General features: G+C 41.2%; 1 protein-coding gene across 1 annotated transcript in view; it reads left to right on the top strand.

Annotated features, from left to right (window-relative positions):
* Nucleotides 1-16612, top strand: part of abca4a (ATP-binding cassette, sub-family A (ABC1), member 4a) — a 110825-nt gene that overhangs the window by 28623 nt on the left and 65590 nt on the right. Inside the window, exons 11-15 of the mRNA XM_036581579.1 lie at nucleotides 5462-5578; nucleotides 7415-7612; nucleotides 12240-12445; nucleotides 13007-13183; nucleotides 14946-15168. Of these exons, the coding sequence (XP_036437472.1) occupies nucleotides 5462-5578; nucleotides 7415-7612; nucleotides 12240-12445; nucleotides 13007-13183; nucleotides 14946-15168 (921 nt within the window). The remainder of the gene's footprint in view (nucleotides 1-5461; nucleotides 5579-7414; nucleotides 7613-12239; nucleotides 12446-13006; nucleotides 13184-14945; nucleotides 15169-16612) is intronic.

Here is a 16612-nt window from a genome sequence, read left to right as displayed (position 1 = left end):
GTTCCTGTAATACAGTGTGGAGGCTGTTGGTTTAGTGTAGTTTTAAACTGTCCACTGTGGTTGATGAGCTACAGCTCTGGGGAAGAAGCTGTTAGCGTGTCTGGCTGTGCTGGTTTTGATGGTCTTAAATCTTCTACCAGAGAAAAGTGTCTGGAGGAGGTGATGTCCAGACACTACAGCACGTTCTCCATCAATCTAAAGAACCATTTCACAATGCAATGAACCATTTAATCATGCATAGGGTTCTTTGAGTGTTCAAGGTTCTAGACAGAACCATTTTCTTTACTAAAGAACACTTTGCATGATTAAATGGTTCTTTGCATTGTGAAATGGTTCTTCAGATTGATGGAGAATGTGCTGTAGATGGTTCTATATAAATTCTTTTTTTTCCATCAATCTGAAGAACCTTTTTTATGATGCAAAGAACCCTTTAATCATGCAAAGGGTTCTTTGAGTGTTCATGGTTCCATATAGAACAATTTTCTTTACCCTTGAAGAACCATCGGTAACACTTTACTATAGGGTGCTGTTCATAAGGCTACATGACACCTCTATAAGTTTGTCATTACAACGGACATAACCCTACATAACTGTTTATAAATGCTTATTACAACAGGCGTCATCTGACATAAAGGCTACTATCAAAGGCTATCAAAATTGGCAAATGTAACCTTTATAGCAAATGATGCTTATTGGAACAAGAATTTATAAACAGTTATGTAGGATTATGTCAGTTGTAATGACTATCTTATGTAGGTATCATGTAGTCTTATGAACAGCACCCAACAGTAAAGTGTTACCGAACCATCTTTTTTAAGTTTGTAAATTATAAACAATTAGTTTGTAAATAAATGTTTAAAATGATTCTTATATTCTAGACCTTTGCAAGTTTCAAATAATTAGTAGCAAACTAAAAAGCTAAAATTATTATTATTATTATTATTATTATTATTATTATTGTAAAAATGTAACATCTGTACAGCTGTTTAAATAAGCTTTGTCTTACAGAGAAGTTACTGTAATACAGTGTGGAGGCTGTTGGTTTAGTGTAGTTTTAAACTGTCCACTGTGGTTGATGAGCTACAGCTCTTGGGAAGAAGCTGTTAGCATGTCTGGCTGTGCTGGTTTTGATGGTCTTACATCTTCTACCAGAGTGAAGTGTCTGTAAAAGGTGATGTCCAGGATGAGAGGGGTCAGCTGTAATTTTGTCAGTGTGCTTCATCACCCTGCTGTTGTAGATGTCCTGAAGCCCTGGCAGATACATCCAATGATCCTCTCTGCTGTCCTGATTATGTGCTGGAGTTCAGTATTAGCTTCCATTCTGTATCTCTCAGTCAGTGTTTGCATTATAGTCATTAGCATTTTGAGTGAGGACTGGCTGAGTTGAGGTATCAGCAGCTCTGCAGTCGAGCCCGCTTGCCTTGTGTTCTGTCTCACTGTTATGTAAGCGGGCCTGAGGCTTTGCACGGCCGAGTGCTGCTCAAACACACTTCCCTTGTGTGGCCCTGAGGCTCTCTTTCTTCTCTGCTTTCCTCTGGTGGGAATCTGACCTGCCTTGAAAGAGGGGTTACAGATAAGCCATCGCAGAGTGATACCAACACACCGGCCGGGCCGCCCAGCGTCTTTCCTCCAGGCTGACTGACCCCACTGCACTGAAGGCCTTGAGTTTCACACCCTGACCGCCTACCCAGAATTAGGGAGATAAACGTTGCCCTTCAAAAGTTTGGGTGCAGCATTTTCAGTACACACTTAAAAATGATGGTTCTTCAAGGGTTCTTTAGTAAAGAAAATGGTTCTAAATAGAGCCATGCACACTCAATCGTGAAAGGTTCTTCAGATTGAGTGTGTTGTACACATTTCTACACAGAACCTTTTTGAAAAGGGTTCTATTTAGCACCAAAAAGGGAACTGCTGTTGTTATGATGTCAGGCCTTCTACAACAGGAGAACCATTTTTAGTGCTATATAGAACTTTTTTCAAAAGGGATCTATATGGAACCATCTACAGCAAATTCTCCATCAATCTGAAGAACCTTTTCACCATGCAAAGAACACTTTAATCATGCAAAAGGGTTCTTTGAGTGTTTATTGTTCTATAAAGAACCATTTTCTTTACTAAAGAACGCTTTGCATGATTAAGTGGTTCTTTGCATCGTGAAATGGTTCTTCAGATTGATGGAGAATGTGCTGTAGATGGTTCTATATAAAACCTTTTTAAGGGTTCTATATAGCACTAAAAAGGGTTCTTTTATTGTAAAAGGCCTGACATCATAACAATAGCAGTTCCCTTTTTGGTGCTAAATAGAACCCTTTGTGAAATGGTTCTTCAGATTAATGGAGAATGTGCTGTAGATGGTTCTATATAGCACTAAAAAGGGTTCTTCTATTGTAACAAGCCTGACATCATAATAAAAGCAGAATCATCTCCATCAATCTCAAGAACCTTTTCATGATGCAAAGAACCCTTTAATAATGCAAAGGGTTCTTTGAGTGTTCATGGTTCTATATAGAACTATTTTGTTTACCCTTGAAGAACCTTCTTCTTTAAGTTTGTAAATTATAAACAATTTGTTTGTAAATAAATGTTTAAAATGATTCTTACATTCTAGACCTTCGCAAGTTCACAAGTTTGCAAGTTTCAAATAATTAGCAAACTAAAAAGCTAAACTTATTATTATTATTATTATTATTATTATTGTTGTTGTTGTTGTTATAGTTGATAGAAACTAGATGAACCTGATGAACATTTGCTGTAAATTAGTTTAAATGACTGAGAATGAAAATAATATCAAAAATTAAATGAAACTGATTCAGATTAAAGTAATAAATTAAATATTCAGAATGGCTCATATCTCAGAGATGATGATCAAATTTTGATGCAGTTACACACTTAAAAATGATGGTTCTTTAAGGGTTCTTTAGTAAAGAAAATGGTTCTATGTAGAACCTTTTTAAAAAGGGTTCTACATAGTACCAAAAAGGGTTCTTCTATTGTTATGATGTCAAGCTGGTAATAATAGAAGAACCCTTTTGGTGCTATACAGAACCATATTCTATATAGAACCATATTCAACATGTTCTCCATCAAGCTGAAGAACACTTTCATGATGCAAAGAACTTTTTAATATATGGATCTATATAGAATATATGATTATATATTCAATAATCTATAGAATCATCATCATCATCATCATCATCGTTAACTGTTTAGTCCAGATAGGGTCACGGTAGCAGTTGGGAGAGCGGAGAATCCCAGACGACCCTGTCCCCCCCGCAACTTCCTCCAGCTCATTCCCGGGGACCCCAAGCCGCTCCCAGGCCAACTTGGAGATATAATCCCTCCAGCAGGTCCTAGGACGACCCCGGGGTTTTGTCCTGGTAGGCCGTGCCTGGTACACCCCCACCGGGAGGCGTCCGGGGGGGCATCCGGATCAGATGCCCGAACCACCTCAGCTGGCTCCTCTCAATGCAGAGGAGTAGACGAGCTCCTCCCGGATGCCCGAGCTCCTCACCCTATCAAATAGAGTGTAGCGTCGGGCCACGCTAGAGAGGTTCTGGGCGCCGGGCCACGTCAGCAGTCCCTGCAGGCCTGAGCACGCTCCGGTGTCAGTGTGTGCCATGCTGGCCTGACAGTGAGACTCTACAAGCTTCTCCTGAGGGAAATCAGCCGGACCCTCACCACCAACTGACCATTCTTCTCATTTCTTTGCGTCAGTTCCATCAGATATTTGACGAGTAGGTGACTTGTTTGGCTCCCAAACACAAAAAGGTTGGGATTCATTGCTGTGTTTACATGTTGGTGGTGGATGGACGACGACAAACCGGATATTCCAGTTTTTAACGGAGCAGTGATGGAAAGTTCTTCATTCATAAACAAAACCTTCCATGAAAACACACTGTTAGAAACATTCGCATGTGTTCAAAACACTTTGAAACACATCACTGGCCATCGCCACCATCACACAGGCAGATACGGCGGTGATTGTGCCCATATGGCTTCATTGCTTCACAGCTTTACATACACTCTTAAAAAAGATGGTTCTTCAAGGGTTCTTTAGTAAAGAATATCGTCCATATAGAACCATAAACACTCAAAGAACCCTTTGCATGATTAAAATGTTCTTTGCATTGTGAAAGTGTTATACATATTGATGGAGAATGTGCCATAGATGGTTCTATATAGAACCTTTTTGAGATGTGTTCTATATAGCACCATAAAGCGTTCTTCTGTAGTTACAAGCTTGACATTGTAAACAATAGAAGAACCCTTTTTGGTGCTACACAGAATCCTTTTGAATTTAAAGTACTTACGATATGATTCATATGGAGCCCGGCTGGTGGCATCCTGTATAAATACAAATAAATGCGTGGCCTCAACTTAGTAAGGCGTGGGAACAAGATAATTAGGTTGTGGCCACGACTTTGAGAACAAGATCCTAATGCATGGCTATGAATTAATAAGGTGTGGGAATGAAATCCTAATGCGTGACCACGACTCATTAAGGCATGATGTCGTTTCCACGCCTTACTAAGTGGTGGCAATGACTTAGTTATCTCATTCCCATGCCTTTTTATTTATACGGGACGTCACCAGCAGGGCTCTGTAAATTCACTGTAAAACTGCAATATAAAAGTCACTTTCATAAAAAACTGTCCGTGTTTCAGTCAGAAGTCACGTCAAACCCAGACTGCATCCCAAACGGCTCCGTATTCCCTAAATATCGTGCTATGGAAGATTTTAATTTCTAGGCTCTACAGAAAAATAGCCAAATGCATCATCTATCGAGTGTGGATGAGTCCCAAATGACTATTTCTTAGCTGTATTTTGCTCTGTTGGGCTGCAGCATCCAGTATTTAAACTCCTACGTAGTGCACTATGTAGGGAGCAGGGAGTTATTTGAGATTCAGCCCCAGAGTTAGAAGAGGGGCCTCGCTGGATTGGTGCTAATTTGGTGACAAAAATGTACCTATAAAGCGAAGGTTTTTGCATTAAACAGTGCTGTGATATCATACGTTCATTGTTTCGCAACAAAAAGTTAACAAGTTCAAGAAATGACTGAAATTTACAGCGATGGGGGGCCGAACTCCTCATTCAGTGGTCCATGGTTGCTTGGGAACAGTACCGTACTCTAAAGGAACTACATTTCTTGGCCGAATACTTGTTTATGTCCACAATTAAGTTAATAATTAATTATTTTCTGAAAAATTGTTTTGTGTGGCCATAGTTTTATAAAAGCAATAAACCACTTAAGGCCGTGCGTTACTGTGATTTTATCTCAGAGAAGGGAGTTTTACTCCTTTATCGTTCGGCTTATTGGGTTGTTGATTTATCGTATGGAAGCGTTCTGGTTCCAGTTTGTTTGTTTGTGTAGTTTTTGTGTCGTTAACTGTCTGTATTTTATTCCTCACTCAACATTGTCAGTGGTGAGAAGGAACGACAGTAAGTGTTTTTGTGTCTATAGGCCAACTCCACGTTTGAGGAGCTGGAGAGATTGAGGAACATCATCAGGTCGTGGGAGGAGGTGGGTCCACAGCTGTGGGACTTCTTCCAGGACAACATCCAGATGGACATGCTACGGGTGAGAGAGAGAGTTTAAAAGAGAGAAAGAGAAGAAGAACTAAAAGAAAGAAACACAAAACATGATCTATGTATCTCTTTTTTTTTTTTCAAGAATTTTCACATGATTCAATCACAGAGATACTCAAAGTCATTCAGAGTGGTTTGGTGTGAAATGGTTCACTGTGGAGAAACTTACAGACTCAGAATTAATTATGCAGAAATTCTGAGAGATCAGTAAAATTCCTTTTTAGGTGTCTAGGAGCTGCCAGAGGGTCCAGATGTTTAATTCCTCACTCCTATATATACACACTGTATGGACAACAGTATTGGGACACCTACAGGAGCTTTTATGAATCTCATTCTAAATCCATAGACATTAACGTGGAGTTGGTCCCGCTTTACAGCTGTAACAGCTTCCACTCTTCTGGGAAGCTTCTACAAGATGTTGGAGAGAGTCTGTGGGAATTTTTGTCCATTCATCCAGAAGGTCATTTGTGAGGTCAGACACTGATGTTGGACGAGAGGGCCTGGCTTACAATCTCTGTTCTAGTTCATCCCAAAGGTGTTTGATGGGGTTGAGGTCAGGGTTCTGTGAGGGCCAGTCAAGTCCCTCCACACCAAACTCACTCAGTCAGGCCTTAATGGAGCTGCTTTGTGCACTGGGGCTCAGTCATGCTGGAACAGAAAAGGTTCTTCCCCAATCTGTTCCCACAAAGTTGGAAGTGTACAGTTGTCCAAAATGTCTTGGTGCTGAAGCATTAAGATTTCCCTTCACTGGAACTAAGGGTTCTAGACCAACCCCTGAAAAACAGCCCCATATCATCACCCCTCCTCCACCAAACTTTACAGCTGGCACAGTGCAGTCAGGCAGGTAACGTTCTCCTGGCATTCGCCAAACCCAGACTCGTCCATCAGACTGACAGATAGAGAAGCTGATTCGTCACTCCATAGAATATGTTTCCACTGATCCAGAGTCCAGTGGCGGCGCTTTACTCCTCTCCATCCGATGTTCTGTATTGTGCATTTTGATCTTAGGTTTCTGTGTAGCTGCTCAGCCATGGAAACCCATTTCCTGAAGCTCTTAATGCGCAGTTCATTTGCTGATGTTGTTTCCAGAGGCAATTTGGAGCTCTTTAGTGAGTGATTCAGCAGAGGATAGACACTGTGCGCTTCAGCAGTCATCGGCTCCGCTCTGTGAGTTTCTGTGGTCTACCACTTCATGGCTGAGCTGTTGTTGCTCTGAGGTGCTTCCACTTCACAATAATAGCACTTACAGTTGACTGGGGCAGATCTAGCAGGACAGAAATCACAAACTGATTTGTGGCAGAGGTGGCATCCTACGACAGCGCCATGTTTAAAGTGACTGAGCTCTTCAGTACGACCCATTATACTGCCAGTTTGTCTATGGAGACTGCAAGACTATGTGCTGAATTTTATCCACCTGTTAGCAATGGGTGTGGCTGAAACACCTGAATTCAACACCTGACTGACCTGTGCAATCTTATAATTTAGATTTTATTTATATTATATACATTTTTTTTCCAATATGTTCAACTCAGCAAATAAACAGTAATTGTGCATTAAGGTGTGCAGAAGTGTGGACTCTGAATAGGATGCATTAACTTATTTTCACTTACAAAATCAACCAAATGTCATTTGACTCAGGGTGTTAAAACCTTTTCATGAAACTATACATATAAAAGGGTTCCAGGTTCTGAAAGCACAACTCAGCACATCCACTAAAACCTAACAGGTCAGCTGTCATGAGTGTCACACTTCTGTTTGGGTTAGTTATGTTAAAAATGGTTGATATGAATTCTTGGCTTATCAGCTTTTATCTGATTTCCTCTGTTAGGACATCATGAGGAACCCCTCAGTGATGGACTACATGGACCGGGGTCTGAAGGACAGCAAGCTGACTGTCAGGCACATCCTCAACTTCCTGTACACCGGCCCGGAGGAGGAGCGGGACGCCGGCATGGTCCGCTTTGACTGGAGGAACATCTTCAACCTGACTGACAGAGCGCTGCGGATGATCAGTCAGTATGGAGAGGTGAGAAAGATGGAGGTGGGCTCCTCTGTGTAGGACGTTTTTTCTTTCTGCAAATCAGGACTGTAAACACGATAATAACTTTACATTAAATTCAAATCGTAAAGTATCTCCTCTTCTGCTTACAGATACAGAAATGGTTTGGGTTGAAAGTTTACTTTTTACAGAATGTCTCTGCTTGGATCAGTGAGCCCTGAGTGAGAAATAATTAATAGAAAACTGTTATTCAAATATTTTTATTGACTTTTTGAATGTAAACAACATGCAACACATACAATCATACAATAAACAAGACCACACATACAAGAAGAAGGGAGAAAAAGAAACCCCTCTATTACAGCAATTGTCCATGAATTATAGACTAAATACATAGTTCTATTTGCCAGTAGGCGGCACGGTGGCGCAGTGGGTAGCGCTGTCGCCTCACAGCAAGAATGGCCTGGGTTTGATTCCCTGCTGGACGACCAGGGTCCTTTCTGTGTGGAGTTTGCCTGTTCTCCCCGTGTCTGCGTGGGTTTCCTCCGGGTACTCCGGTTTCCTCCCACAGTCCAAAAACATGCAGTCAGGCTGATTGGACATGCTAAATTGCCCCTAGGTGTGTGTGTGTGTGTGTGATTGTGTATGTCTGTCTGTCTGCCCTGCGATGGACTGGCGACCTGTCCAGGGTGTATCCTGCCTTTGCCCAATGACAGCTGGGATAGGCTCCAGCACCCCACCGCGACCCAGAAGGATAAGTGGTTTAGATGATGTATGTATGTATGTATGTATGTATGTATTTGCCAGTATCTCTAGCAGGTAACTCAGAGTTAAAGTAGTCTAAATATATATATATATATTTTTTTTTGTTTTGTTTTGTTTTTTTTTGTTTTTTTTTATGAATTCATGGCAGAAGGGTACATACAGGGTGTTCTGAGGCTAAATAGACCCACAGAAAAGAACCCGCAAGTCTCATCAAACCACTCTAAATGACATGTTTACACCTCCACGACTGAACTGTTGAAAAAGCAGTGGAATTCCCCTTTAACGTGTACCAAAACGAAGGTCTTTGTGTTGTGTTTTTCTTGGAGAGATTTTGGAATGACAGGTCAGCTCAGCTTCACTCTGGGTGGGTGATCATCCTTCCACTCTCCGCTCTGCCTGTACACTCGGATATGGAAAATCCCGCGAGGAGACGGAGACAGAAAGGACAGACTCTCAGCCCCTTTGTGCTCTGCTGATCTGGAGTAGCAGAAAGAAAAAGCGGCGATTTCTCCCCGAGAGCGCAGCAGTGTCCAGAGGGTCCTTCAGCAGTGGGGCTCAAAGCCCAGCACCCTTCAGCCTAATCAGAGTGAGGCCCCCGCTGTATGGGGCAGAGAAAGCAACACCGCTGCTGTCTAAGTGTAAAGCTCTCAGACCCTCTCAGTCTTTGTCTCTGCCTCAGCCTGCCACACTCGGGGGTGACAAACCCCTCCGATTGAGCCCAATTAGGTACAGCTGTCAGTCCACTCGGCCCTCCTTTCAGCCGCCCACAAAGAGACAGGCCCTATAGGCACCCGGGACCACAGCGGGCATCTGCTATCACAGGCCAACTCCACACAAATTAACACACAACAATTTAATTAAGCTGACGTTCGGCTGGGTGGGCAGCAGACACACTGTGGATGTCAGTGCTGAAGTGCTAAAGTGCTGAAGTGCAGGTTTCTCCGGCCGCATTGCTCAATCTGACACGGTCCGGCCGTAATGGGAGTCCAGCATTGAGCTGTCAAGCAGAGAAGGAGAGAATGTGAACTTTGGCACGGGCTTTTGTGAGGTCCCTGAGCCCAGCGCCGAGACTTACTGAGACAATAAGAGCGCTATGGAAGGGCATTTTTGGAAGGGCAACCGAGTATCGCTGAGTTTCCTCTGAGACACTCTGATATGGCTCAGTGAGGTTCAGTTCACTTCAGTGGAATTCAGTACAGTTTCAGTCATTATCAGTTCAGTTTTCTTACACTCAGTTCTCTTTAGTCCTGTTCAGTTCCATGTCTTTCCTTTTTGTGTGGGCGAGGCGACTTTTCCAAATTCTACATAATTAAAGACATGAAGACCTTAAAGACACTCTAGAAAATCAGGGGTCTGATTCATGAAAGTGTCCTAAGAAAGAAAATCTTCTTAAATGTGTGTTTTTTCTTAAAAAAAAAAAGAGAGAGAGAGAGAGGCCAATTGTGCTCTCTTGGACTCCCGGCCATGGCTGCAGCATCATCAAGGATCAAACTCACAATCTCCTGATGGCAGGGCCAACGCTTAGACAGTTGCACCACTCTGGAACCTTTCTTAACTTCATTCTTAAGAAAAAAGTTATGAAAAAATGTTATTCTTTAAATAATGTCTTAAGGATTATCTTATTTTCTTTTCTTAACTTTTTTCCTAAGAATAATTCTAAGAACGAGTGCTAGTTGTGAAAATATTATTTTCTTAAACGTTTAATAACCTTACAATAGCCCCACATTTATCTTAAGCTGTAACAGTTGAGAGTTAAGAGGTAAACATCTACAACCCCATTTCCAAAAAAGTTGGGACACTGTGTAGAATGTAAATAAAAATAAGACACAATGATGTGCAAATCAAGTAAACCACATTTTTAAAGGAAAAAACTGCGAAGACAACATACCAAATGTTGAAACTGAGAAATTTTATTGTTCTTTGAAAAATATATGTCCATTTTGTATTTGATGCCAAAAACATGTTCCAAAAAAGTTGGGACGGGGGCCTGTTTACCTCTTCTTTTAACAGCACTCTGTAAGCGTTTGGGAACTGAGGAGACACTGCTGTAGTTCTGAAAGTGAAATGTTTTCCTTTCTTGTTTGATGCAGGATTTCAGCAGCTCATACTGGTTTTTGGCCTTGTCTTTTACATACAGAGATTTCTCCGGATTCTATTAATCTTTTAATGATATTATATACCATAGATGATGAAAAGCAAAGTTCTTTGCTATTTTATGTTGAGAAATGATTTGCACATCATTGCATTTTCTTTTTATTTACATTTTGCACAACATCCCAAATTTTTTGGAAATGGGGTTGTAAATTTGTCAATTTATTGACAAAAATATAGGTATTATCCTATTGGCGGTTTCTTCCACCATTACTTGTAGGTATTGTTCGCTAAAAATTGGTTTGTTTAAACACTTGGTTTGATGTTTTCCTCCAGTTTGCTCCTCTGAGTGGATTAAACTAAATAATGTAAATAACAGTTAATACAAATTCAAAACGTATCTTGCGTCATTTAGAGTAAATTCAATTTCTTAGGAAATCTTAAGAAAATAATTAAGATTATCTTAAGAGAGATTTGAGAATTTCTTAAGATTTTTTGTTCAAGAATTGCATGTAAGAACATTCTCAGACTCTTGGGGCCGGATTCACGAAAACTTTCTTAAGAAAAACTTGCGAAGGTTCTTAAGACAAACACTAAGATGAACATAAGAATGTTCTTAAATTCAATTCTTGAAAAAATTTAAGAAGTCCTCAGATATTCTCTTAAAATAATCTTAATTATCTCCTTAAGATTTTTCTAAGAAAATCTCCACTGTTTTCTTATATAGTGCATTTTACAGCTTACCATAAACAACATGAGATATATTTAGAATTTGTATTAACCGATTTTTCTGTTATTTAGCTCACTGAGAGGAGCTAAATAGAATAAAAACACCAAACCAAGTGTTAAAAAATAGCAAATAATAAATAATGGTGATGATGGAAGAATCCTCTCCGGAAAGCAAGAGATGAGGATGGGCAGGAGTAGCAGAAGCAATGTACGTGTTTGATAACTGATTTAGATCAAATCATGTCAACTCTTGCAGCCTGAGACTGTGTGAGGCTGTCATAAGGTTAAGAAAACATTTAAGAACATGTTTTCAGGAATAGCACTTGTTCTTAGAATTATTCTTGAGGAAAGAGTTAAGAAGAAAATCTCAAGAAGTTCTTAAGAAGTTATTTGAAGAATAACATTTTTTCCTACCTTTTTTTCTCAAGAATGAAGAAAAACACATTTAAGAATTTCTTTCTTAAGACACTTTCGTGAATCTGGCTTCAGAACTGTTCACAGTGGTGGTGATAGGAACCAGACGTCTGAGGTTTAATGCCTCCAAAAGCTCCCTTACAAAGTGAGGAATATGCTCTGAGACATTGTTTTATGATAGTTTTGAGAAGGTTTTGGTCTAAAATATATTTTTCAAAAAGAAAATGAAATCATGGTATAGGGCAGAATAGTATCCAAAGAAAATATATTTTTTCAGGTTTATTAAGTATTTTACCATCATCAGCATTGTAGTTCAAAACCTAGAAGACATGAATGTTCACATTTATTGGATGGTAAATAAAATGTCTATATTTGTGTTGTAGTCATGGTGACCCCTGGTTCCTATCACCACCACTGTAAAGAGTCAGTAAGTCTCCAAAAATTGGTGGAATTACCCTTTAAGTCAATTTAATAAAAATGCATTCTCAGCAAGTAATTCAGCAGGACTCTCATTGTGCACCAGTAAAAAAACATTATTTTTTTATATATATATATATATATATATATATATATATATATATATATATATATTAAAATAAATATAATATGTCTATTATATTTATTTTCTTTATTTATTTGTGATTATTTTTTGTAGTGTCTAGTTCTGGATAAGTTCGTGGGTCTCCCGGATGAGAACCAGCTGACCCACCAAGCTCTGGACCTGATCTCTGAGAATAAGTTTTGGGCCGGCCTGGTCTTTGTGGACATGCACCCCTGGACCACCAAAATCCCTCCCCATGTCAAGTTCAAGATCCGCATGGACATCGACGCTGTGGAGCGCACCAACAAGATCAAAGACAGGTTAAAGTCTAGGTCTCTCTGTGTGTACTGTTGTGTATTTATGGTTCTTCAATGGTTCTTTAGTAAAGAAAATGGTTCTATATAGAACCATTAACACTCAAAGAACCCTTTGCATGATTAAAGGGGTTCCTTGCATCGTGGAAGGATGGATAATGTTCTGTAGATGGCTCAATAGAGAACGGTTCTATATAGCACCAAAAAGGTTCTTCTAGTTACAATGTCAGGCTTGTTACAATAGAACAACCCTTTTTGGTGCTTTACAGCATATTTAGAACCATCTACAGCACATTCTCCATCAATCTGAAGAACACTTTGACGATACAAAGAACCCCTTTAATAATTTGAGTGTTCATGGTTCTATATAGAATCATTTTCTTTACTAAAGAACCCTTGAGGAACCATCATTTTTAAGTGTGTAGACAGAACACAGAAACCGTTAACACCTATACCTTTTAGACAGTAGCCCACACAAAAAGGTTCTAGCCACTTTCTTGGTTCCTCTGGTTTGCTGTACTTTGACCCACTCCCTCTGTACTGATTGGTCTTTCCATTTGTGGTCAGGTACTGGGATCCTGGTCCTCGAGCTGACCCCATGGATGACCTCCGCTATGTGTGGGGAGGGTTTGCCTATCTGCAGGATATGGTGGAGCAAGCGGTCATAAAGACCCACACGGGGAAAGAATGGCCTCTGGGCGTCTATCTGCAGCAGATGCCTTACCCATGCTATGTGGATGACCTGTAAGTCTGATTGTGTTTCTGACCAGTGCAAGTTTCCTTTTTACCTGTTTTGGCACACCTGATTCAGCTTGTAGCTTGGTAATTAGCTACTGAGTTAGATTAGGTTTGTTGGATCAGAATTGGGTTGTGCTGTGGTCTGATGCTGGACAGGAACCCTAACATAACAATAGCATGGTGTAATTTTTCCTCCCTAAAAGAGTTTTCAGTTTCGCCCGGGGAGCATTTGGGGGGGTGGGTGTCTGCTCAAGGGCACTTCAGTCACGTACTGTCGGCTCAGGGTATCGAACCGGTGACCTTCCGGTCACACGACTGCCCCCTATATTTAAATATTCATAAAGTTATTTATAATAACTCTAATATTATCTATACTATTGCCCTAATAACTGTCTATAATCTAAAGTCTTCAAAAAGAATAAAAAGAATCAAAGAATATCAACAAAAATGAAAAAGGATATAAAGGAATGAAAAAGACTTCAGCTGCTGAGTTCTTGTGGAAGGAAGGAAAAGGCCTTCGCTTTATTGATCATCAAATGGCAAGATGGTTCCCGGTCAACCACAGTACGAATATCATCTCAAAGCATCCCTTTTCATTCCCCTCTGGAGTGATGAGGTCATCTCCCCACCCCTTTTACTCAGCTCCATACCAAACCTTACACCTTTTTTGGTAGCCTTTAAATCAAACACGTATGATGTCTTTTTTTAAAACCCACTCTGGTCTGACTCTTATCAGACTGTTCCCTCCTTACAGGGCCCTCCTGCGCAACTCTCCATAGGCCCACCTCACACAACCCTCCATATTCATATATACATATATATCCGGTGTGGACCAGAGGAGGATGGGTTCCCCTTTTGAGTCTTGGTTCCTCTCAAGGTTTCTTCCTGTTGCTCTTAGGGAGTTTTTCCTTGCCACTGTCCCCATTGGCGACGCTCATGGGGGCTCAGACCTGGATTTTTCTGTAAAGCTGCTTTGTGACAACACCTGTTGTAAAAAGCGCTATATAAATAAACTTTCACTTGACTTGATATACGTACAAGAGTGGACCTCAGCTGTAACTTAAACTATCATCTAGTACAACTCTCTTCTGTGAGCGCCGAAGCTCTTCCCCCATTAGAGAGTCTACTGCATATAGTCCATAGTCTGCCGGGGCAAGTCATGGGCTGGAGGTTAGGGAACCAGCCTAGTTACTGGAAGGTCGCCGGTTCGATCCCCTCAGCTGACAGTACGTGACTGAAGTGCGCTTGAGCAAGGCACCTAACCCCCAACTGCTCCCCGGGCGCCGTGGATAGGGCTGCCCACCGCTCCGGGCAAGTGTGCTCACTGCCCACTAGTGTGTATGTGGTGTTTCACTGCCCGGATGGGTTAAATGCGGAGGTCTAATTCCGATGTGTTCAGACGCAGTTGGCTAAAAAAGGTTTGTTTCATTTCATTTATTACCCTTTTAGGAGGGCTCCAAGCTTTCTAGTCAGCCAATACTTTATTCTGTCTTTTCCATCGAAGGTCACATATTTCACATACATTCAGTTGTTGCATGAGTAATAACTTGAAACGGTTTGATGTTTGGCTACTGAAAACTACTTACACTGAGAAAAAACCTTGTCTAGTGTTTTGTTCAGGGAAGCATTTTCATAAAATGTCCATAAAACCAAGAGTTGCGCGTGTTTCTTTCTTCATTGCCCATTCAGGCTGTAACTCTTGACGTTGTACTGCTGTCAGTGTTCTTTCTCATACACTCCCTCTGTGTGTGTATTGTGTGTAATTCAGGTTCATGCTGACGCTGAGCCGCTGTTTCCCCATCTTCATTGTGCTGGCGTGGGTGTACTCGGTCTCCATGATGGTGAAGAGCATCGTGCTGGAGAAGGAGATGAGGCTGAAGGAGACCCTGAAGGCCATGGGCGTCACTAACGAGGTTCTCTGGTGCGCCTGGTTCATCGACAGCTTCCTCATGATGGCCGCCAGCACCGCCCTTCTCACTGCCATCATCATGGTAAGAGGAAGCAGCTACTGTGACCTGAGAAGATGTAATAACTGATGTTCTTGCAACACCAATGAGTTCAGTTCAGTTCTAAATTTATTAATAAAATGCAATTGTTACAAAGCAGCTTCACAGAGTCCAAGCTAGGGCTGCACGATGCATCATATTTTTATTGTTATCGCGAGTTTAAGCGCTAAACGCATCGTTAAAGCGGCGATGACAGAAAAGATCTAATGTCATTCACACAGCGCCAGAGAGACGTCATTACATCTGAGAACTTGTAGAGAGGAGAATTACCGCTCTGTAATGTCTTCTCAAACGCTAGAGGGCGCTCCTGAGTGAGTCCAAACTGAATGGGTTTTGCATTTGCGCAAAATCATAGTTTATAACTGCTTAAACATTTTTAATGTAAAATAATACATTCAGTTCCTGAACACAGAACAGCATAAAACATTTCAACGCTGCTGTTATAGTTTTAAGAGCTGTTGAACTCAAATTATAGACGTTTAAAATGGCGCTTTATTTACATTCATGACATCAGTGAGCGTGAACAGCCAATGAGCTGCTCCATTTGCCAGCCAATTAGTACTCAGTAGCAGTAATGCTAACCAATCCGCGCTCAGTAGCGGTAATGCCAACCAGTCAGCGCTCAGTAGCGGTAGTGCTAATCAGTCAGAGCTCAGTAGCAGTAATGCTAACCAATCAGCGCTCAGTAGCAGTAATGTTAACCAGTCAGCGCTCAGTAGCAGTAATGCTAACCAATCAGCGCTCAGTAGCAGTAATGCTAACCAGTCAGCGCTCAGTAGCAGTAATGCTAACCAATCAGCGCTCAGTAGCAGTAATGCTAACCAGTCAGCTCTCAGTAGCGGTAGTGCTAATCAGTCAGAGCTCAGTAGCAGTAATGCTAACCAATCAGCGCTCAGTAGCAGTAATGCTAACCAGTCAGCGCTCAGTAGCAGTAATGCCAACCAGTCAGCGCTCAGTAGCAGTAATGCTAACCAGTCAGCGCTCAGTAGCAGTAATGCTAACCAATCAGCGCTCAGTAGCAGTAATGCTAACCAATCAGCACTCAGTAGCAGTAATGCCAACCAGTCAGCGCTCAGTAGCAGTAATGACAACATATGACCTGTGTGACCGTCACATGTAAATACTTTATAATTGCAATTGTAATTGACCCAAAAAATACCAAAACAAAATCCCAGAAATGTTAGGTTGTGCTGGTATGAGTGGATCAGACACAGCAGTGCTGCTGGAGTTTTAAACACCTCAGAGTCACTGCTGGACCGAGAATAGTCCACCAACCAAAAATATCCAGCCAACAGCGTCCTGTGGGCAGCGTCCTGTGACCACTGATGAAGGACTAGAGGATGACCAACACAAACTGTGCAGCAGCAGATGAGCTGTCGACTCTGACTTTACATCTACAAGGTGGACTGACGAGGTAGGAGTGTCTAAT

The sequence above is a fragment of the Colossoma macropomum genome, unplaced genomic scaffold (genome assembly GCF_904425465.1).
Source record: "Colossoma macropomum unplaced genomic scaffold, Colossoma_macropomum, whole genome shotgun sequence".
NCBI lineage: Eukaryota > Metazoa > Chordata > Actinopteri > Characiformes > Serrasalmidae > Colossoma > Colossoma macropomum.
Note: the sequence above shows the minus strand (reverse complement) of the source record. Positions and strands in the feature narration are given on the sequence as shown.